Source organism: Lampetra planeri, chromosome 1 (genome assembly GCF_965212315.1).
Source record: "Lampetra planeri chromosome 1, kcLamPlan1.2.h2, whole genome shotgun sequence".
Lineage (NCBI taxonomy): Eukaryota > Metazoa > Chordata > Hyperoartia > Petromyzontiformes > Petromyzontidae > Lampetra > Lampetra planeri.
Window position 1 is genome coordinate 40179705 of NC_136107.1, and position 23886 is coordinate 40203590.

Consider the following 23886-nt stretch of genomic DNA (forward strand, 5'->3'; position numbering starts at 1 on the left):
TCATCTTAATTGAGTGATTTTCATTTGGAAAATTTGAACCATGACTCCGGCGCACAATTGGCCTTTTTTGTGAATAACACGAGGGGGCCTTCGCTGGTCACTGTGAAGCAGATGGCACGATTTTAACAGTTAATACACCCACAGTTCTTTAACCAGGGCAGACGCTGGATTCGAATCGCAAACTTCAGTAACAAGCTGCGAACGCACTGCCACTAGGCCAAGCTCAGAACTTTGGAAACATGCACGCTTACCAATGAAATGGAACGATAGCTAAAAAGTGTGCAAAGAAGCAAGACGAATCGAATTACACTGACAGTCAGGAAGCAGAACATATGGGTTTATTGATGATGATAGATTGTTATGCTTGCAATGTAAGTATTGAAATCATGTGCGTGAGATAGTATGTACAATTTACTCAAATTATATACAAATATGTCCTTCAACTATGCTCTTAATTAACTGCTCTTTCAACTCCTAGCCCACTCAGCTGCACTGTCAGCCCCGAGCCCAAGCGTCGAGAACCTTTTCTTTCCTGAGGGCCGAATGGGACTTACAAATGTCCTTGGTGGGCCACAAATAATGTGACACAAAATGTTTACTTCATGCATCGATTGTGTGCTCAGATCCACAAGACAACAGGTGACTGAGCATGCTCAAATTATAAATACAGTGTTGACAGGGTTGAAGATATTCCTCTCTAATACCCGATTAGTCTGGCAGAGATGCCTGCAGTGATGGATAAATAGTTTGTAGACCGTTTCGAAGCAGGAGGCCTCATGTAACCATGAGCCATATGAAACTAAGTCACTGGTTGTTTCCAGCCCGTTGGCCTGAGATTCCCCATGCCTGCCTTTAGGACCACATGTGGATGTTGAACGTGTTTTGCACCATACGTAGCCAACCGTGCTAATCGGAGGTGCGGTTTAAAGTGCACATCATGTGTCGGAGAGGTGACCATCGGATTGCAGCCTAACGAATTGGTCACTCACCAGTCTGTAAAGTTTGGTAGTGTCAACTGCTTGTATACTTGGATTGCATACTTGGATTGCCTCTGGCTACTCTATTTTTCTCCTTCATATAAACAAGGAATTGGCTACCCATTCTAATGCAGGAACATCCTAAAAATTCTACTCAATGAGACGGCTGGATAAAGAACTATCATCATTCTCGACAGACCTGTTCTCCACCTGAGGACGGCTGCTTGCGTTGTGGCCGAAACGTCGTGAGAATTATTTTATTATGTTTTATTATTATTATTTTATTATTTCCATTCTACGTGACTTTACCGAAAGAACCAATAAGATGAATCCCTGCAGTCACGAAAGCTTTAAATTAAAAAAAATCATTTGTACAGTTATTATTTAAAGGTTAATATTATAAATCCACTTTAAAATGGTATTTGTCTTGCCGATCTCAGTGTGGCAAAGTCACGCTCCACCCACACGCCTTCCTACCGCGCAAGCACTCCCCATAGCGCGCCCATAGCTCAAGACGGCACGAGGTGCTGCGACGGCGACCACGTGGCTGGGCCGTTGCACGCGCGCGTCACTGACGGTGGCGAGGGCTGGCGCATCTCCTCCGAGCGACAGTCGCTCCAGGTAGGGCAGGGGCATCGCGCTCGTGCTCCAGCAGCACCTTGTTGTTGTAGCGACGCCAGAAGCGCTCCATCGAGCTGTACTGCTGCGCTGCGACCAGCGCCAGCGAGACCACCACATGCGTTGACTGAATAAAAAGGTCCGGTCTAAACGGAATTTTATACACCCATAATAGTTTAGCAATAAGTTTGTAGTCTGCTTTCATTACACCAAAATGTTTCTAATTTAATCAAAACAACACTGCTTCGCTCTCATGTGCACAAGAAGGCTGTTGAGTGAAGCACAACACAATTTTGCACGGAGAATATTTATCGCTGGAATCCAGAGCCAGGCCTCGGACTACTGTGAATTATTGAATCTCCGGCTGCTCATATTGTGTGCTCTGTGCCAGGTTGTGATGCACGCACAGACCGTGCCTCAACACGTTGGCATGGAACATTCGCATGCAGCGCCCAGGATAACATTCTCAACACAGGAGTTGTAGGCCTCCTCTGCCTACTACATTGGACGCGCACTATACTATTTTAGAGTACGGCGCTCTTTGATGCATTCTTTTTAAAATCATTATTTGCTGTATGGTAAAGCTGTAGCAGAATGCCACCCCTGTGTTCAGATCGACTGTGCTCCACCTCCTGTTTTTAATTGCACTCACCTGCTGGGCTGTAAAGTGTTTTATAGGGCCACTAGCGGTAAGGCATTGCCCGGGCAAAAAAGGCAGACACACACATGAGTGGTGAGGGTGAGTGGTGAGGGTGAGTGGCGGTTGTGAGTGGTGATTAGTGTGTTGTGAGGGTGAGTGGTGAGCGTGAGTGGTGAGGGTGAGTGGTGGGGGTGAGTGGTGAGGGAGAGTGGTAAGTGGTGAGTGTGAGTGGTGATGGTGAGTGGTGAGGGTGAGTGGTGAGGCTGAATGGTGAGGGTGAGTGGTGAGAGTGAGTTGCCACAGTAGGGGGCACAGGGGGTGCATCAGCCAGTCGTTTCAGTCAGTCGACCTGTGCCATATGGGTCTGCCCCGTGACCTCCTGCCAGCGGGCGTTCGACACTTCACGTGGCCTCAAGGTGCACATGGCCTGGCACAAGTGTTGTCGTGACGTCACCGCCACTTACTGGCGAATGGCGGTTGTTGTTGTTCAGTCTATGTATGTATGTGAGTCGATATGTGTGTGTAACTCTGTGTGTTATAGTCGATTTGTGTGTGTAACTACATGTGTGTGTCTGCCTTCTTTGCCCGGGCAACGCCTGGTACTTACCGCTAGTTATATATAAGATGCACTAAATACCGTGCCAACAGTTGGCAGTACCATACTAACAGTTATATACAGATCTGAATGGAAGAGATGGTAACCCCTATTTGTTGTCCCAATGTTTTTACTAGTTTTCACTTGTGCCCATTTTCCTGTGCCAATATTTTTACCAGCCACCGAGCAGCTACACCACGGCTGGTGCTGGGCTGGGCGCTGGGCTGGGTGCTGAGTGCTGGGCTGGGTGCTGGGCTGGGCTCTAAACTGGGCAATGGGCTGGGCGCTGGGCTGGGTGCTGGGCTGGGCGCTGGGCTGGGTGCTGGGCTGGGCGCTGGGCTGGGCCCTGCGCCACCAAAACGTCCCTTTGGGCCCCCCACCCACATTCACGCTTCCTTCCTTCGCGGTGATGAACGGTGGGCCCCCCACCCCCACATTACAACTCTCCTGCCCCCTCCCACCAATCCGAGACGAGTTGCCAGGCTTGCGCTACGCAATATACGATGGGTAAATTAACCGAAGCAAAACACAACTATAACAACTATGTTTTACTTTACCAGGTGAGGCCCACTGAGATATGTAGCTTTTATTCAGAAGCGAACCTGGCTATCACAAATGACATCTCAACGAAGTGGCTTATCATCATCACGTGGAAATGTATAGCAGCCAAATGCTGGAAACGCGCGGTGTTAATCCTAAATGTGGAGGGGGAAACCGGAGGATCCACGCGACCACGGGGAGAGAGACAAGCAAACTCCAAATATACACAGCAGCAGGCGTCAGGATCGGGATGGAACCCACGACCTCCTGCATACCAGGCGAGGTAGTTAATATCTCCCCACCATGGCACCCCTTAGGTTGAGAGTAGATAGAACATCACACACACACACGGTTGCTTTGTACATCAGAGAGGACGTCCACAGAGGAGATCGATGGCATCTGGTCGCGTTTCGGGTGCCGGGTGGATCGTTGCATAGTGAGAGATGGCGACCCCTTCATCCAGCAGTGGATTGACCATTGCAGATGATGGGTCTCGCTGTGTGTGTGTGTGCGTGTTCAAGTTGCTATCTCATCAACTTGACTGCGGGTCTCCCTTGTTAATAAAACAAAAGAATACCACGTTGTCTGAAAAATATATATTGGTAACATTGTAATTGGCTTGTTATAATGAACAACAATCTACAACAATGTACTCACGGTATTACGATTAACTGAGCACGCGGAAAGACGGTAATACTGTTTGTGCGTTGACTTGCTCTGTGAAATCAACTCTATTTGTGATCATCTCATGGGGTTCCTTCTGCGGCGGGAGGTCTTCCGTGGACCGCGAATTCAGCTCCTGTCCCATTCCTTCTTGCGAAGCTCCACTCTCCGTATCTTCCCACTCACGGTCTTTGGGAGTTGATCGACGAATTCGATCTGAAAGGAAATGATAGCACGCGTGAGCTTGTGCCACTGGTATTATTGCATAGATTATTGTGTCACCAAAGTGGAATAACATTAAGCAAAAATGTAGCCTTACTAAACATGTTTTTATTTTACCAGGTAAGGCACACTGAGCTATATAGCTCTTTTTCAGAAGCGACTTGGCCACAAATGATAGGTCAATAAGAAAGTGGCTTATCATGTGGACAATTAAAGTAGTCAAATACTCTAAACGCGTGAAGTTGATTCTAAACGTGGAGGGGAAAAAACGGAGGACCTGGAGAAAAATCCACGCGACCCCGGGAGGCGATAACAGGCATCGTCAGGGCCAGGATTGAACTCATGGTCCCCTGAATACCAGGCGAGGTAGTTAACATCTTAAAACGCCACTTAAGAGCAACGAATGGGGTGGATAAGTGGTGGCGCAGTGGCTAAACCTGGGAGATTGATGCGGTCGATTGTTGGCCGCTTGCGCGAGTACTTGTACGGCACTTGCGCGTACCTTGCGCGGGTACTTGTACGGGGCCGTCACGCTCTTCACGTGATCCTGCAGCTCCGCGATGAGCAGCTGGGGGCTGCGGGACTTGTACTCCTCGGTGAGAACAACGAAGGCCTTCACCACCTGGTCTCGCGCAACGGTCACAATCGGTGTCATCAGAAATCTTCCCTTGAAGGGATCTACGTCGCGCCTTAACCAAGACTTGATAAACGGTAGAACGACGTGTCAACGTGACGGTGGAGGTGACTGAATTAGATGAGAGGAAGCAATTGGGGGGGGGAGGGGAATCCGTGATGTGTGAATTTGGTGAAAGCGAAATCGATGACAGTAAATGATGATGCATGGATTGAATGAACGGGGTTCATGAGTGATCGAATGAGAACGTGAAGAGGGAACAGGAACGGCGGTGGTTGTGAGGTGGGAGGTTAAGGGGGGGGGGGAGTCGTGTGGTGAGCTAGGAAACAAGGAGCTAGTTTTGAGTGAGATGTGAAAACAAGCGAACGAAGGTGACCGCTTCACGCGGAGGGAGAAGTTTGTTCCAGTGAAGGGGGCGAGAAGAGAGACAGAGAGACAGGAGGAAGAATCCGATGAGCTATGAGGCTCTTTGTCGCAGATGTATAGTAGGGGCGGATACAAAACTTTGCAACAACAAACAGTGCAAACACACCATGGGAGTGTAGGAAAGGCAAAGAAATCGCTACAAACATAGAGATGCACAGGGACTCACAGAGATACACAGCGTGATGGCGACGTGACAGGGGCGTGTGCGCTACACGGCGGCCTCACCTCCCCGCGGACCGGATCGGGGCTGCTGGTGACAGCGGATTCCACCACGGCCGGGTGCTCAATCAGGGCGCTCTCCACCTCGAAGGGGCCGATCCGATAGCTTTGGGGGAGGGGGGGGCAGAGACGCGCACGGACGCATCACAGGCGAACGGACGCTCGCTGCCGTGGCAACGCGTGGAGTGAGACGTCTTCGTGTGGCCACCCTCCCCTCCCCAAAGTGGAGCGTGCTTGGTCGAGCACAGGAGGGAGGGATCGGGCCACCGAAATAAAAAAAAAACCGTCAATATTTCAAGAGCCGAAATGCAAATGTGTGAATACGAGGAGACGGTGCCGCCTCCTTGGTAACTAATAGCGGCCACCAGACACCCCCTCGGAGAGCCACGCGCTGCTCCGGAGCCGCGGGTTTGCCGACGGCCCGGTCCAGCGGCACAGCAGGACTCGCAGTCACGCACTTGTGAAATAGAATCTTGGGTGAGGTGCAAGGTTGGGCGATTGAGTCGATTTTAAATCGCCCCGAACGTTGCCCTTTTTTTGACCGCTCGTCCGCGTCGTCGAGTCCTCTCGGCGCACGCCGACTATGGCACCTGGCCATAAAATGGCGCCTGGCCATAAAATGATCGCTCGACAAAGTGGCTCAACGCGTGCAAAAGTACAGCAACCAAATACTGGACACAGCCCAAGTAGTAAGGTTTATCACGGAAACAAAACGTGCCAATTAGCGGTTACTTCAGCACACCGCTGTGATGGCGAGTAAACCCCCAACCAGCCTCGTCAGGCGATTTGCCAGAATTGCGAAGAAGCCTTCCTGCTTTCAGTCCAAAATAGAGCAACGGTGATGTGATCATCACTGTGACATCGCCTTGCGCTATTTCGACGCGTGACGTTGGTTCTAAATGTGGTGAGAACAACCCGGTGGACCCAGAGAGAAGGAATGGGAGTGAATAAATGTTCGAAAGTGGAAGTTAACTATAAGACTATATTTTTTAGCCATGTAGCTCTTTTGCAGCAGGGACCTGGCCACAAATAATAGCTCGACGAAGTGGCTTATCGCGGGGAAATGTATAGCAGCCAAATACTCTAAACACGTGATGTTGAGTCTAAATGTGGAGGAAAAAACCGGAGGACCCGGAGAAAAATCCACGCGACCACGGGGAGAGACGCACGCACACTCCAACGACCTCCTGCATGCCAGGCGAGGTAGTTAGCATCTCCCCACCACCGCCCCCTCTCCGCCCCACCGAGCACCGGGCGGCAGCCTCACCCGGCCGACAGGATGACATCGTCGGCTCTGCCCACGAACCAGAAGTATCCGTCCCGGTCCCGAGTCGCCCGGTCCCCCGTTACGTAGAAGTCACCTCGCTCCGTCGCCGCACTGCTCCGGGGATCGTCCTGCACGGCAGAGAGGCCGGGCCTCGCCAAACGGCACTCGCCCCAACAGTCTGGCCCGGCTACGCGGGGCGATCTTTGCGCGTCTTTGGCGGTGTAACGCTCCGCGAACCCTTACCAGATACTCCGTGAACAGCCAGGGAGGCCTTTGTGGTTTTATCCGGATGGCTAAGTCTCCCTCTTCTCCAGCCGCGACTACTTCTCCTTGCTCGTCAATGACCTGGATGGCACAAAGACAAAGATCGCCCGTGTAGCCTTAACACACTTTTGGGGCAAAGTGTTGTTCGCGAGCAGCGCCGATGAAGGCCGGCACGGCGCACGAGGGGGTGGGTGGCCAGCACCGCGCCTGTTTGGCACGACGCCCGGCGCACGCACACACGCAGGCACGGCTGCTCCTGAAGGCCGGATAGGCCCGGAGGGTAGCATTACCAAACCATACATACAGTACATACATACAAGAGAGCATTTGCATGTATGTACGTATGGTGAACTTCTTTTGCACCATACGTAGCCAACCGCGCCAATCGGAGGTGCGACAATGTACCTCTACTTGGTATCCTGGAGAAGCCTTGCCCATGGATCCAGGCTTGATCTTCATCCCTTTGAACGTCCCGCATACCAAGACCTGACGGCACAAGAAAAACATTACTTTTAACTGTAATGGAGGTTTTTGGGTTAGATCGCGTAAATATAAATGTGTCGTTAAACCTGCCACCACCCGACACAGCCAATTAGTAATGTTTTTCACGCAAACAAAAGAGAATAAACCCGTGACATTTACAATTACTTTCAAAATTCATGGCTGACCCACCACCCCCCTATTTTTTTAATACGTGAATGCAATTGTTGTTGTTGAATAGTGTGACTGCGGGAGGTACTACCGGGCTATCCGGCTCACGATGTCGCTATCTCCAGCCGGCACGAACTTCTCCATCTCCAGCCGCGAAGAAACCATGACCTGCCGCATGTGGCGTCACCTCGCCAAGCTAAACTGAACTATTCATCACTTTATTTTACCAGATAAAGCCCACATATAGTAGCTCTTTCACAGATGCGACCTGGCCACAAACGATAGCTCAACAAAAGTGGCTTATCTCGTGAAAATGTAAAGCAGCCCAGTACTCTGAACGCGTGATGTTGTTTCTAAATGTGGAGGGGAAAAACCGGAGGACCCCGGAGAAAAGGAGGATCTCACCATTGGAGGTTCTCACCGCTGGAGGTTCTCACTGCTGGAGGATCTCACCGCTGGAGGATCTCACCACTGGAGGTTCTCACCACTGGAGGATCTCACTGCTGGAGGTTCTCACTGCTGGAGGTTCTCACTGCTGGAGGATCTCACCACTGGAGGATCTCACCACTGGAGGATCTCACTGCTGGAGGATCTCACCACTGGAGGTTCTCACTGCTGGAGGATCTCACCACTGGAGGATCTCACCACTGGAGGATCTCACTGCTGGAGGATCTCACCACTGGAGGATCTCACTGCTGGAGGATCTCACTACTGGAGGTTCTCACTGCTGGAGGATCTCACCACTGGAGGATCTCACCACTGGAGGATCTCACTGCTGGAGGATCTCACCACTGGAGGATCTCACTGCTGGAGGATCTCACCACTGGAGGTTCTCACTGCTGGAGGATCTCACTGCTGGAGGATCTCACCGCTGGAGGATCTTACCACTAGAGGTTCTCACCACTGGAGGATCTCACTGCTGGAGGATCTCACCACTGGAGGATCTCACTGCTGGAGGATCTCACCACTGGAGGATCTCACTGCTGGAGGTTCTCACTGCTGGAGGTTCTCACTGCTGGAGGATCTCACCACTGGAGGATCTCACTGCTGGAGGATCTCACCGCTGGAGGATCTCACTGCTGGAGGTTCTCACCACTGGAGGATCTCACCACTGGAGGTTCTCACCGCTGGAGGTTCTCACCGCTGGAGGATCTCACCGCTGGAGGTTCTCACCACTGGAGGTTCTCACCGCTGGAGGTTCTCACCGCTGGAGGTTCTCACCACTGGAGGATCTCACCACTGGAGGATCTCACCACTGGAGGTTCTCACCACTGGAGGATCTCACCACTGGAAGTTCTCACCGCTGGAGGTTCTCACCGCTGGAGGATCTCACCACTGGAGGATCTCACCACTGGAGGATCTCACTGCTGGAGGATCTCACTGCTGGAGGCTCTCACCACTGGAGGATCTCACTGCTGGAGGTTCTCACCGCTGGAGGATCTCACTGCTGGAGGATCTCACTGCTGGAGGTTCTCACCACTGGAGGATCTCACTGCTGGAGGTTCTCACCGCTGGAGGATCTCACCACTGGAGGATCTCACCGCTGGAGCAGCTCACTGCTAGAGGATCTCACCGTCTCTGTCTGTCCGTAGCCTTCGTAGATGTCCAGACCGGTAGCGCGTTTCCACGCCTCCATGACTTCGGGGTTGATGGGCTCCCCAGCGCTCACGCAGTGCTGCAGGCTCCGGAATTTGAAGCTGACGTGCAGGAGGGGAACGAGAGGAAGCTTTAGGGCAGAGGTGGCAGGGACGGGGACCGATTCCTTACTCTGGCCCAAATTAAATTTGATCAATTTATATTTCTAAAGCGCCGCACACTGACGTGCTGCAGTCACTTCTGCCACCGCAAGAAGCGAGATGAAATGATCAAAATCAGAATATTTATTTATCCTGGAGAAATCCGATGAGCTATGAAGCCCTTTTTTCGCAGATGTCCAGTATTCTCACAACCCACATTTGCACACGATGAGCCACTTTGTCGAGCGATCGTTTTCTGGACAGGTCACTTCGTGCCTCTTGACTTGTTATCTATCGTCCAGAGTGATGGTATAGTGTGCGTTAGTGCGTTACAAGTTTAAATTGTGATTATTTAAATTGATAATCATCAGTCATAAGTCCTCAGTGAACAATTGAACAATATCCATCCATCATCCGCACTTCTGATTAGCACAGTTGGCTACGTGCAGTGCTAAAGAAGTTCAACATATATACAACATACATACAGCCATCAAGCACCAATAACGGTGGCGATATGTTAACGACTTCGCCTGGTCTACAGGAGGTCGTGGGTTCGATCCCAACCCTGACGCCTGCTGCTGTATATTTGGAGTTTGCGTGTTTCTCTCCCAGTGGTTGCATGGATTTTTCTCCGGGTCCTCCGGATTTTCCCTCCACAGTTAGAAACAACATCACCACGCGTTTAGAGTATTTGGCTGCTATAAATTTCCACGTGATGATGAGCCACTTCGTTGAGCTGGCATTTGTGGCCAGGTCGCTTCTAAAAAAAATATCCGTATATCTCATCTTAACCGGTAAAATCAAATAAAAAAGTTTACAGTTTTATTCATCAAGCACGGTGTCAATGATGGGCTCACCTTGCCACGTCCTCTTGCACCATCATTCTGTACGCGGTCGGAGCGGAGCAAAACGTCGTGATGGGGTAATTGACGAGCGTCTGGAGGGCACAGCAGCGGCACGGCGCTCACGGACACAGGCAAGACGGTGGCGATGGCACCAAGACATGCAAAAGCGTGCTCATGTTTCCTGCTGCGTTTTCTTTCTTAATTCACCTTCCTGTAACCTGATTGATTTTTTTTTTACCGACGATGCACATCAGTCGCATGGTTGGAGCAGGGATGAGATCATTAAGCTATTTCAGATAATTTATCTTTCTGTAAATGTCCACATTATTGGCCACTTTGTTTAGCTATCATTTGGGACCAGGTCACTTTTGAAAAATAAGTTCATACCTCCGTGGGTTTTGTCTGATTGAATGGGGGATGATTTAGTTTTATTTGTTTGTGTTTGGGCGATTTGTTTACCTGTCTTGTACTTTGCACTACGATCGTGTTTTTTTCTATTGTTTGTTGTTATCACGTTCTGACCCCGTGCCCCTACCGGACATCTGTGAAACAAAGAGCTTCATAGCTCATCGGATTCCTCCTCCTGCAGTATAAAAACATCGCGGAATGGTAAAGTGCCGTCTCGAGAGGGCTTTCCGCCGTATCGAGCGAGCACGCCGACGCTCACACCTTGAGGACGGTGCGGGAGTCGAATCTGTGCATGGCGCGCACGAAGACGGAGGAGCCCTGCGTCCACGGAGCGAAGACGCTGCTCCACGCAGACTTGGCCCAGCCCGTCTCCGACGTGTTCCACATGACGTCTGCCGGGGTGAGGTCCAACCAGAATCTGCGTTCGCACGGAGCGCGTGCACGTTGAACGTGTGGGGGGTGCCGCGGTGGGTTCGATCCGGACCCTGACGATGCCTGGCACTTTACCAATATTAATTGGCATCGGTCAGAGATGCCGTGGCGGCGAGATAGTAACTCTCTCGCTGGTACACCAGAGGTTGTAGGTTAGTGGGTTTGATCCTGACCCTGACGATGCCTGCTGACTATTCGAAGTTTGCATGTTCGCTCTCTCTCTCTCCCCGTGGTCGCATGCATTTTTCTCCAGGTCCTCCAGTTTTTCTCTCCAAATTAGTAATCAACATCCATTTAGAGTATTTGCTACACATTTCCACGTGATGACAAGCCACTTCGTGACCTATAATCTGTGACCAGATCACTTCTGAAAAAGAGCTACACAGCTCAGTGGGCCTTACCTCGTAAAATAAAAACAACTTCTGTTTAGTATGTACGTTGAAATGCTTTCGCACCGTACGTAGCTGACTGTGCCAACCGGAGGTGGAGGGAAGGACAACAAACTGAACACAAAAAGCAGTTCTAAAGAAACGAGTTTGTAACCTCGATGATCTAAAAGTGCATAGCTCCCAGTGGCTCCCCAATACCATCCACTTTAACCTACAGCACGTGACCCCCGCCGCACGTGACCTGCCCATCAAACATCTGTGGTGTGCCCATGTTATACTGCTGCGTGGACAGAGACGGGGAGAGGGGGAAATAAAAAACACCGCAAACGCCGGGAGATCCCACGGGCGATGGTGGCGCATCCTCCGTGACAGGGGGACAGTGGTCACCAACCACAGTAACAAGAAGAGACGTTTTTTTTGAATTCGGTAAAGAACCCAAATGTTTCAAGAGTCGCAATGCCCGTGGTTCAGACGAGAGACGGTGGGCCATTGTTACGTGAAAACGTCACAAAGCAGTCCTTAAAGAGCCGCATGCAAATCGCGGACCCCTGCTCTATGATGTTAGTAATACTCTAAAAACTGGGTTTTTGCATCCCACCAGCTCTGTGGTCAACCACCACCACCACCACGCCACCACCACGCCACCACCACCACCACGCCACCACCACCACTACCACGCCACCACCACCATCACCACCATCACCACCACCACGCCACCACCACCATCACCACCACCACGCCACCACCACCACCACGCCACCACCACCACGCCACCACCACCACCACGCCACCACCACCACCACCACGCCACCACCACCACGACACTTAAGGTCATCTCACTTCTCTCTCTCACTTTCTCTGCTCCTTCCCTCGCACCGCTCAACTTTTTAGTCGCCTTTCTCTTTCCCATCGTCGTTTCTGTCTCCCCCCCCACCCCCTCCAGGTTTACAATTTTACTTCTCAAATAAAGAAATGCGGTTGACCCTTTGAGACTTTTGTGCTCGGAAAGTGTGTTTTATTTATTTTAATTTATTTGAAAAGAAGCAGCAAGGTTTCGGGACGTAAAAAAATGTGCGATGCTGCGGGTGACACGTCACAAAGCGCGTCTCCACAGCGCAACGTGGTGTGATCTTCCCTTGGCCTCCACGGAGCGACGCGTGTTACCTTCCGTTCGTGGTCAAGCCCAAGCCAAAGCTGCCGTGACTGTGGACAGTCATCTTGGGAGAGCCCGTCGTGCCGCTGGTGAAGAAGACGGTCATCGCCTCCTTGCTGTCCGTCTTCACGCACTCGTGACAGCTCGAGGCCGCCCTGCCGGATGGAAATGCATTGTGGGTTATGGGGCATTGTGGGTTACGGCAGGCCCCGGGTTCCAGGATCCCCTCGGATGGGGGGGGGGGGAGGCGGGAGGAGGGGGGAGGGGTCACCGTGGCAGTGATTCTCCACTAAGGAGGAGCATGAACCCGAGTTGGTGCCGAAGGTGGCATTTGGTGGCGCGGGGAGCGCCCCGTGGCACCATCTTGTATTTGGCGAGGTGTAAGGCCCCACTCAGCTGTATAGATCTTTCATCGGAAGCGACCTGACCATCACAAACGATAGCTCAACGAAGTGGCTTGTCATCACTTGGAGATGTATTTCAACCAAATGTGTACTCTAGACGCGTGACCTTGATTCTAAATGTGGAATGGAAGACCCCAGAGAAAAATGCACGCGACCACGGGGAGAGTGAACATGCAGCAGGCGTCATCAGGGTCGGGATCGAACCCACGACCTCCTGCATGCCAGGCGAGGTAGTTAACATCTCAATTCCTCACGTGCCCCTCACGCATGTGAACTTGCACACCTTTGACGTAAAAACCACCCAAAAGCGTCACCGACTTCGCGTTTTCTGACACCGCAGATTGAGGCGTGCGGATCTGTCGTAACCGTGGTCACCGAACGTGAAGTAACCCCTCTGCCCCACCACCCCCTTCCCTCCACCCATCGTTCCCATTTTTTGACAAAAGTTGCACCCTGCGGTCACGCGTGTGTACACGCTGCACGTACACGCGTCACTGTGTGTGCCCGGTGGGGGGGTGTCAACTACCTCGCCTGGTATACAGGAGGCCGTGGGTTTGATCCCGACCCAGACGCCTGCTGCTGTATATTTGAAGTCTGCGTGTCTCTCTCTCGCCGTGGCCGTGTGGATGTTTCTCCCGGTCCTCTGGTTTTCCCCTCCACATTTAGAATCGATGTGCATTTAGAGTATTCGGCGGATAGAAATATCCATATGATGATGATGAGCCGCTTCGTTGAGCTATCGTAACGTGGCCAGATCGCTTCTGAAAAATAGCTTTACCCGGTAAAATAAAAATAGCTTTTAGTTTAGTAGTGGTATTATTGTTATGGTTAGAGCAACCGCACTCCAAATGCAAAGGTTGCCGGTTGGACTCCACCTCCCGGCTGAAACAAAGGTGGATGATTCTTAAATACCCCCCCCTCCTCCCTCCCCCATGCCTCTGTCCATCCGGCGGGCCTAAATGAGTTTGCCACAGTGAGTTCCGTCAGCAGGTCGCGTGCCTCTTCCGAGATGTCTGGCCAGCGTTGGAAGAGTAGGCCAAAGCACCCTCTGTTGGGGGCCCCTCCACCGGCAGCGGCCGCGAGCCACCCGATGGGCGAGACTGCGCTCTGGAAGCGGCGGGAGCGCCCCGCGCTTGACCCCAACACCGCCCGGCCGCTTGACCCCAACACCGCCCGGCCGCTTGACCCCACCGTGGCAAGCGTCGCCCCAGCTGCGCCGGTGGCATCGCAGATGGGCGCTGGGACGCCGCTCTCTACGGAAGTGGTTCTCGGCGCTCTCTTCGGCCACTACCTTGCCCCCCAGTTGAATTTCCTTTCAGCTGAGTAGTAACCCCCCCCACCCCCACTGCCGTGCCTGACCCAACGTGGTTCTGAGAAATATACGGATAATGAACGTCAATATATATGTTTTACCGATTGTCCATTTTGTGAGGTGCCCCTAACTCGCTAAGTATCTGCAAGCGAATAACAAAAATTCGACGTCCGCTCTGCACGCGTCACCACATTTGTTCACTGGTTCCTCTTGGAAACCACATTGTTTACGATCAATGAGTTTATACAGGTATTTTATATTGTTCTAGGTTACCATATGGATGAACATTTTACCGTAGTTTATTTATATTGGCAGATTCTTACATGATTATTCACCAGCGACTCTCACGTACGATACAATTTCACACATTTACAAATCACCTCCGTACGTACCCCCTGGAACATTGCCACGTGCCCCCAGGGCTCCGCGTGCCCCCAGGGGTTGCGAGCCACTGCGCTAGAGAAGCCCTTGTGGTGGGGTAGTGTCTGGACGACTCTCCCACGCCGGCCAGACGTCTCGGAACGAGCGGAGCGTACCCACACTCTACCCCACCGCAGGCGACCTGCCGACGGACTAAACAACGGAGCGTATCCCCGACCGGGGCACGCGAGCGACGCCACCTCCACCTCCTCATCGACGCTCGCGGCGAACACCGTGGGGTCCTGGGGGGGGGGGGGGACGGGGACGGAGACAAAAGTCGCCGTGCCTGAATTCGTCGTGGAAGCTGAGCCAGCCGTCCCTGCGGCCGCCTGCGGAGACCAGGAGCCTGGAGCTGACGCGCGGACACTCAGGCAGCACGAGGTCGACGAGCGGAGCCAGCGACTCGTCCGTGGCCACGCAGCGCGCCCCGCACGCCAGCAGGCGGCTCCGCACGTCGCGCGCGGTGAGCTGCGCCGTGCCGGGGATGAGCACGACTCCTGGACACGCAGGCGGTGGGGGGGGGGGGGGGGGTGAGATGTTAACTCCCTCGCCTGGTGTGCAGGAGGCCGTGGGTTTGATCCCGAGCCTGACGATGCCTGCTGTAAGAAGCTCAACAACAGCTACAGTAAGCTTGGGCCGGAGGCCTCGGGGGGACAGGCGTCTATGACGTCTCTTGGCCAAACCCCATTTGGCGGAGCCAGGAGACTGAACCCGCACCCTCGGGGTTCCTCTAGAAATGGCAAAAAGCCACTGTGAGTGGCCACGTGGAATGTCCAAAAGAAGCTCAACGTAACATCTTGACTTAAAGCTTTCGTGATTGCAGGAGTTCATATTATTTGGGTCTTTCGGTAAAGTCACGTAGATGGGTTGAAAGAAACGAACAAAAAACTACGACGTTTCGATCGCAACACAAGCGAGCGTCATCATGTTTTTCTCCTGATGACGACCGCTTGTGTTGCGATCGAAACGTCGTAGTTTTTTGTTATTTTCTTTCAACCTATCTACGTGACTTTACCGAAAGACCCAAAGAATAAGCTCAACATACATACATACGTGGCGATCACGTCGCCACAGCGCTTGTGCCATGCTAGAGGCACTTTCAGGCCACGTGAAGTGTCGAAGGCTCGCTGGCAGGAGGTCACGGAACAGACCCTGCAGGTGCCGTGGGTTGACTGACTGAGATGATTGGCAGAGGAACCAGCTGCGCTCACCACTGTGCCAACTCTCTGCGTGTTAGCCGCCCGGCGCTCCGCTCGTTGTTGTGAGCGTCGCTCCTCTGCTCTCTGCTGTTGCTGGAGGGCGACTGCCTCCAACTACCCAGTAGCGAAATTGATGAGCCTCCTCCATACAGGACGATCTTCACATTGCTGGTACCGGTCATCAGTAAGTCCACGCAACTCCACATCCTTTCGTACCACATCAGTCCATCTCTTCTCGAGCCCGTGCCACTCACCCACTCACTCACTGACCCATCAGCTCCATCTCTTCTCGAGCCCGTGCCATTCACTCACTCACTGACCCATCAGCTCCATCTCTTCTCGAGCCTGTGCCATTCACTCACTCACTGACCCATCAGCTCCATCTCTTCTCGAGCCTGTGCCATTCACTCACTCACTGACCCATCAGCTCTATCTCTTCTCGAGCCTGTGCCATTCACTCACTCACTGACCCATCAGCTCCATCTCTTCTCGAGCCTGTGCCATTCACTCACTCACTGACCCATCAGCTCCATCTCTTCTCGAGCCTGTGCCATTCACTCACTCACTGACCCATCAGCTCCATCTCTTCTCGAGCCTGTGCCATTCACTCACTCACTGATCCATCAGCTCCATCTCTTCTCGAGCCTGTGCCATTCACTCACTCACTGACCCATCAGCTCCATCTCTTCTCGAGCCTGTGCCATTCACTCACTCACTGACCCATCAGCTCCATCTCTTCTCGAGCCTGTGCCATTCACTCACTCACTGACCCATCAGCTCCATCTCTTCTCGAGCCTGTGCCATTCACTCACTCACTGACCCATCAGCTCCATCTCTTCTCGAGCCTGTGCCATTCACTCACTCACTGACCCATCAGCTCCATCTCTTCTCGAGCCTGTGCCATTCACTCACTCACTGATCCATCAGCTCCATCTCTTCTCGAGCCTGTGCCATTCACTCACTCACTGACCCATCAGCTCCATCTCTTCTCGAGCCTGTGCCATTCACTCACTCACTGATCCATCAGCTCCATCTCTTCTCGAGCCTGTGCCATTCACTCACTCACTGACCCATCAGCTCCATCTCTTCTCGAGCCTGTGCCATTCACTCACTCACTGACCCATCAGCTCCATCTCTTCTCGAGCCTGTGCCATTCACTCACTCACTGACCCATCAGCTCCATCTCTTCTCGAGCCTGTGCCATTCACTCACTCACTGACCCATCAGCTCCATCTCTTCTCGAGCCTGTGCCATTCACTCACTACTGACCCATCAGCTCCATCTCTTCTCGAGCCTGTGCCATTCACTCACTCACTGACCCATCAGCTCCATCTCTTCTCTAGTCCATTGCCGCGCCCGTTTAGCCCCCCCTCTACCCGGCCAAACGGAAGCCGCTCGTGACGTCCACGTGCACCCCACCAACCTGCGCGGATGCAGGCCACGTTCAGCAACCACCACTCGGGCACCCTGGGCAGCACCAGCAGCAGCCGGTCCCCTCTGCCGAGGCCGCACGCGCCGGTCAGGACGTTGGCCGCCTTGCGCGAGCGCTCGGCCAGCTCCCGGAATCCCCAGCGCTCCTCCCCGCCGTCTCCGCCGCCAGCGCCGCCAGCGCCCACCCACCACAGCGCCGGCTTGGGCTCACCGAGGCCCAGCTGCTGCTGCTGCTGCAACGAGGCGCGCCGGGCGGGTCACTGGCATCGCGTGGGCACTGCCGTTGGGCGATGTTTGCCGGCGAGCAATCCGGCCGGGGGGACGCAGCGGCGGCAGCGAGTTGCTTTGCCATCGGAAGGTCGAGAGTTCAAACACAAGGGGGGGGGGGGGGGGTTCGCTCGTCCCCATCATCCTTCTCTGGGGGGTCGATAAAGTGAGCCACACTTTATCGGGGGGGGGGGGGGAGTCAAACAGTGCTTGTCTCCATGGAGAGGCTTGCCCCCGTCATAGAAATGTGGAATTTCCATCACGGGCCCAGGGGTGTTATTTTGAGGAGTAGATCGAATGGAAAATATTGTGGTGGGATAATGAACCAACGTCGAAAGAGTAGAGCACCACCGTGGCACCCACGGTGACAAGTAAATGTATATAGAAAGACAAAGTTACCCGTGTAGCCTTAACAGACTGTTGTGGAAAGCACTGTTAGCGAGTGGCACTCTTATGAAAGCCGGCACGGCACACGAGGGGTGGGTGGTCAACACCACGACCGGCCGCCTTTGTCCCCCTAGTCGCGATATTTGACTCACCGCACCAGGTACTGAGTCGACCTCGATAAACGTCACTGGTGTCGGCCGTGAGCCGGAATCGCAGCGCGCTAACCATCGCACCACCGCTCCCCACAAACACACACGCGGGCACGCGCGCGGACGCACGCACACACTTCCACACCCAAGTCACTTTCACACGCACACACATGCACACACACGTGCACGCACTCACTAACTTTCACACTCAGTCACTTTAACACCCAAGTCATTTTCAAACACACTCATGCACCTACACGTCCACACACACGTGCACCCACACGTCCACACACACGTGCACGCACTCACTCACTTTCACACACTCACTCTCACACCCAAGTCACTTTCACAGACACACACACGCACACACATGCACACACACATGCACACGCACTCACTCACTTTCACACACACTCACTCCCACACCCAAGTCACACACCCACACAGACTCACTCCCAGCGCCAGCAAGCCCTGACTCTGCTCCGCCTACCTCCTCGATCTGCGCCCACTTATCCAGAACGTCGCCGGCAAAGTTGAAGTGCTCCGGAATGGCCAAGCTGAAGTCCCTCCGCATGGAGTCGTAGTCAGAAAAGTTGTTGGCCTTGCCGGAGGGGTCCCGCGGTTCGCTGCGAGACGACAGCGCGCGCCCTGCCACAGGGTGCGCTCCGGACCGACGGTCCTCCAGCGCAGAGACGTTCGGGCGTGAATGCCATCTCCAGCGGCCTAATGCTCTCTTGAGCCACTGCCTGCTCGCCATGGCGCACTACAGAGAGAGAGGGATGGAGAGAGACACGCACTACAGAGAGAGAGGGATGGAGAGAGACACGCACTACAGAGAGGGAGGGATGGAGAGAGACACGCACTACACAGAGAGAGGGATGGAGAGAGACACGCACTACAGAGAGGGAGGGATGGAGAGAGACACGCACTACAGAGAGGGAGGGATGGAGAGACACGCACTACACAGAGAGAGGGATGGAGAGAGACACGCACTACAGAGAGGGAGGGATGGAGAGAGACACGCACTACAGAGAGAGAGGGATGGAGAGAGACACACACTACAGAGAGAGAGGGATGGAGAGAGACACGCACTACAGAGAGGGAGGGATGGAGAGAGACACGCACTACAGAGAGAGAGGGATGGAGAGAGACACGCACTACAGAGAGAGAGGGATGGAGAGAGACACGCACTACACAGAGAGAGGGATGGAGAGAGACACGCACTACACAGAGAGAGGGATGGAGAGAGACACGCACTACAGAGAGGGAGGGATGGAGAGAGACACGCACTACAGAGAGGGAGGGATGGAGAGAGACACGCACTACAGAGAGGGAGGGATGGAGAGAGACACGCACTACAGAGAGGGAGGGATGGAGAGAGACACGCACTACAGAGAGAGAGGGATGGAGAGAGACACGCACTACAGAGAGGGAGGGATGGAGAGAGACACGCACTACAGAGAGGGAGGGATGGAGAGAGACACGCACTACAGAGAGGGAGGGATGGAGAGAGACACGCACTACAGAGAGGGAGGGATGGAGAGAGACACGCACTACAGAGAGAGGGATGGAGAGAGACACACACTACAGAGAGGGAGGGATGGAGAGAGACACGCACTACAGAGAGGGAGGGATGGAGAGAGACACGCACTACACAGAGAGAGGGATGGAGAGAGACACGCACTACAGAGAGGCAGGGATGGAGAGAGACACGCACACGAACCAACCGAGCGGTGTGACGTTGGGCGTACAACTCAGCGACGTTGCAAGGGAATGGCAATGAACGTCACGACGGACTTTAAAGACATTTTTGCCACGTGTTTGTTTTTGTAAAGGTTATAGGGTGTTCGTCAATCTGGCCAACTCCGAATAGAATCCACCACTCAATAGAAACACGGCCACTTGTGTAGAGTAGTAGCAGCATGTCGTGGCTGGACTACAGCAGTACCTCGGTTTACATGGGGGGGGGGGGGGGGATGCGTTCCTGAAATGAGCGACAACGACGATGATGGTGGTGGACGCGAAGACTGAGAGACGACGGATAACGAGTAAGGACGAACGATGCCGTCAGCGACGTGAGTGTGGGGAGTTCAGGCGATGTGAGTGTGTGGGTGGTTCAGGCGACGTGAGTGTGGGGAGTTCAGGCGATGTGAGTGAGTGTGGGGGTTCAGGCGATGTGAGTGTGTGGGGGGTTCAGGCGATGTGAGTGTGTGGGGGGTTCAGGCGATGTGAGTGAGTGTGGGGGTTCAGGCGATGTGAGTGTGTGGGGGGTTCAGGCGATGTGAGTGTGTGGGGGGTTCAGGCGATGTGAGTGTGGGGAGTTCAGGCGATGTGAGTGAGTGTGGGGGTTCAGGCGATGTGAGTGTGTGGGGGGTTCAGGCGATGTGAGTGTGGGGAGTTCAGGCGATGTGAGTGGGGGGTTCAGGCGATGTGAATGAGTGGAGGGGTTCAGGCCACGTGAGTCAGTGGGGAGTTCAGGCGATGTGAGTGTGGGGGGGGGTTCAGGCGATGTGAGTGTGGGGGGGGTTGGCAATGCCAACACCAGAAGCGGTGGCCTCTGCAGAATGTTGGGAAACGCCGGGACGGGTTGCACAGGAGACACGGAACCCGCGTTCCGTGCAGTGCTGGTGTTGTGTGTCTGTGTGTCTATTTACAATTAGTTGAGATCGACTCCGCCTCAAACGAGTACCTGGTGCGGTGTGTAAACATCGCCACTGGGGAGACAAAGGCGGCCGGGCGTGATGCTGGCCACCCACCCCCTCGTGTGCCGTGCCGGCCTTCATGGGTGCTGCTCGCTAATAGCACTTGCCCCATGCGTCTGTTCAGGCTATACGGGCGATCTTTGTATGTATATGTATGATTTAAGTAAATCAATAACCAGTGCGTTATTGAATGAAATGAAACTTTAAACTTTAAACGCTGCGTGTTTAAACAATAACTTTCAAGGCGAGAATCTCTGTTTATACATTCCGTTCAACACGCAGCGTTTCAAGTTTAAAGTTTCATTTTGTTTAACCAGCCGATGATGACTCTGGTGGACACAGGGCGACTGTCATGAGTGGCGTGGCCCACCAACAGCGGCTTCGTACATCGCACACTACGGCATCCGTGGACAAGAAGACGCATTACGTCATCGTCGGGTGTACTTTAGGTACACCAAAGCACACACAATGACAACAGGCGATTGAAATGGTGGCGCACAATCAGAACGGTTTTTTTTGGGGGGGGGGGCGGGGGGAACTGATATCGCGATGATCGTCATATCGTGAATATTCATATCGTATCGCGATATCGAGGGTAGAGGCCCCGCCAATCGTGTGGCGGGCTCAGTTCTGTCGGCGTGGGCACCGCGTGGCCTCGCCTCCTGCCCCCGTCACCGCCCCCCCCCCCCTCTGTGCCTCGCGCTGCCCCCTCCCCCCCAGCCCCCCACTAGGGCTGGGGGGCAGGGGGGGTAATAGGGGGGGGGCATCTCCTGGGATGGGTCATCGCCTGTTTGAAAAAGAGCTTCTCAGTCCATGGGATTCCTCCTGCCGCAGTCCACCAGGCAGAGATCGTGGTGGCTCTGATTGTGGTGGCTCTGATTGTGGTGGCTCTGATTGTGGCGGCTCTGATTGTGGTGGCTCTGATTGTGGTGGCTCTGATTGTGGTGGCTCTGATTGTGGTGGCTCTGATTGTGGTGGCTCTGTTTGTGAAGAGCGATCCCCACCGATGTCAACCAAAGCGGTGGGGGGGGGCATTCCTAACGTCGCCACATCACCCCTTTACACTTGTTATCTATGATATTTCCTTTTTTGTAAATTACAGTTATATTACAATACACATCTCATATATATATGAAAACAATTACCAGATGAAGGGCATCTTTTAGAGTTATAAATGTTGTTACCCTCAGTACTGGGCTGGCTGACTTCACTTGCTGGGTAGGAGGTGGCTTGGTGAAGGAATACAAAAAATACACACTCCTCACTCACACTCACTCACACACACTCACACACACTCACTCACTCACTCACACAAAGACAAAGATCCCCCGTATAGCCTTAACAAACTGTCGGGAAAGTGCTGTTAGCGAGCACCTATGAAGGCCGGAACGGTACACGAGGGGGTGGGTGGCCAGCACCACGCCCGACCGCCTTTGTCTCCCTAGTGGCGATGTTTACTACACTGGTGCGATGTTTACACACCGCACCAAGTACTCATTTGTGGCTGAGTCGACCTAGGGGAGGCCCGGGACCGGTTCAGATAATCGTCACCGGTGTTGGCCGTGAGCGGGAATCGAACCCGTGTCGCCAGGTTCATAGCGCAGCGTAGCGCTAACCGCTGCACCGCCGCTCTAAACCCACGTTCATTCTAAACGTGGAGACCCGGCAAACACGTGGAGAGAGACACGCAAACTCCAACAGGCATCGTCAGGGTCGGGATCGACCCCACGACCTCCTGCTCGCGAGGCGAGGGAGTGAACATCTCCAGCCACCTCGGCAGGAGCAGCTATCGCTGCCGCCTTTCTTGCCCGCGATGTCGGCTCACCTCTCGTGTCAAGAGTCAATGCCTCCTCTGTGTGTGTCCCTTCACGGCGCTCGCGGAGCAGCAGCAGCAGCGGCAGCGGCGGCGGCAGCGTCGTGATGTTGGGTAGAGGCGACCTTTGCTCCCCGAGCGGGTCTCCTGCTGAATATTAACTCGCGCTGCAAGCCGCGCTGCCAGCCCTGCCTCTTTTGTCCTCACCCACAAAGGTTACATCAACCTCGGGCAGTTTCTCAACGATCCTCTACAAAGACAAAGGTCCCCCGTGGAGCATCTAACAGCATCTGTTGGGAGCAACAGATGCTGCTAGCGAGCGCCAATGAGGGGGCTGGTGGCCAGCACCACGCTCGGCCGCCTTTGTCTCCCCAGTGACGATGTTTACACACGACACCAGGTGCTCATTTGAGGCTGAGTCGACATAGGGGAGGCCCAGGACCGGTTCAGATAATCGTCACTGGTGGTGGCCGTGAACGGGAATCGAACTCGTGTCGCCGGGTTCGTAGCGCAGCGTAGCGCTAACCACTGCACGACCGCTCCCCACACGCTACACGAAAGACAAAGATCCCCCGTATAGCCTGAACAGACTGTAAGGGCAAGTGCTGTTGGCGAGCACCTATGAAGGCCGGCACGGCACACGAGGGGGTGGGTGGCCAGCACCACGCCCGGCCGCCTTTGTCTCCCTCGTGGCGATGTTTAAACACCGCACCAAGTACTAATTTGAGGCTCAGTCGACCTAGGGGAGGTCCAGGACCGGAACCGGTTCAGATAATCGTCACCGGTGTTGGCTGTGAGCGGGAATCAAAGCTGGGCTCGGCGGGTTTGTAACGCAGTGCGCTAACCGCGACACCACCGCTCCCCACTCACACAAAGACACACAGACACACACAGACACGCAGACACATACAGACACACAGACACGCACAGACACACACAGACACACGTGCGACTTCACGTTTGGTAAAGCATCCATCAGCACCCCGCCTCCCTCGCTCAACCCACAATGTGCTGAGCGTTTGTATTTGTAGTGCGGCGTTGAACTTTCGAATGTGCCTGTCTTGTGTGCCTTCAGGGCGAACATGAAACACGTCGGCGAATGCTGCACGGATAAATAAATGGC

At 53.8% G+C, this 23886-nt stretch overlaps 1 protein-coding gene across 2 annotated transcripts; it reads right to left on the bottom strand.

The window, feature by feature from the left end:
* Window positions 1-3401: 3401 nt before the first annotated feature.
* Window positions 3402-22876, bottom strand: LOC144722715 (acyl-coenzyme A synthetase ACSM3, mitochondrial-like). 2 transcript variants are annotated; one of them, XM_078601053.1, is made up of 14 exons: window positions 22776-22876; window positions 18739-19011; window positions 17438-17678; window positions 15102-15312; window positions 12691-12834; window positions 10967-11123; window positions 10310-10389; window positions 9290-9413; window positions 7471-7551; window positions 7045-7146; window positions 6802-6929; window positions 5541-5640; window positions 4758-4877; window positions 3402-4249 (listed from the first exon to the last, which is right to left on the bottom strand). In XM_078601053.1, the coding sequence occupies exons 2-14, from the start codon at window positions 19003-19005 to the stop codon at window positions 4163-4165; spliced, it is 1842 nt and encodes a 613-aa protein (XP_078457179.1). In that variant the 5' UTR covers window positions 19006-19011; window positions 22776-22876; the 3' UTR covers window positions 3402-4162. The 2 variants fall into 2 exon arrangements, with proteins under 2 accessions (XP_078457179.1, XP_078457189.1); XM_078601063.1 differs by lacking the exon at window positions 22776-22876 and having other exon boundaries at window positions 17438-17675; window positions 18739-19669.
* Window positions 22877-23886: the final 1010 nt, after the last annotated feature.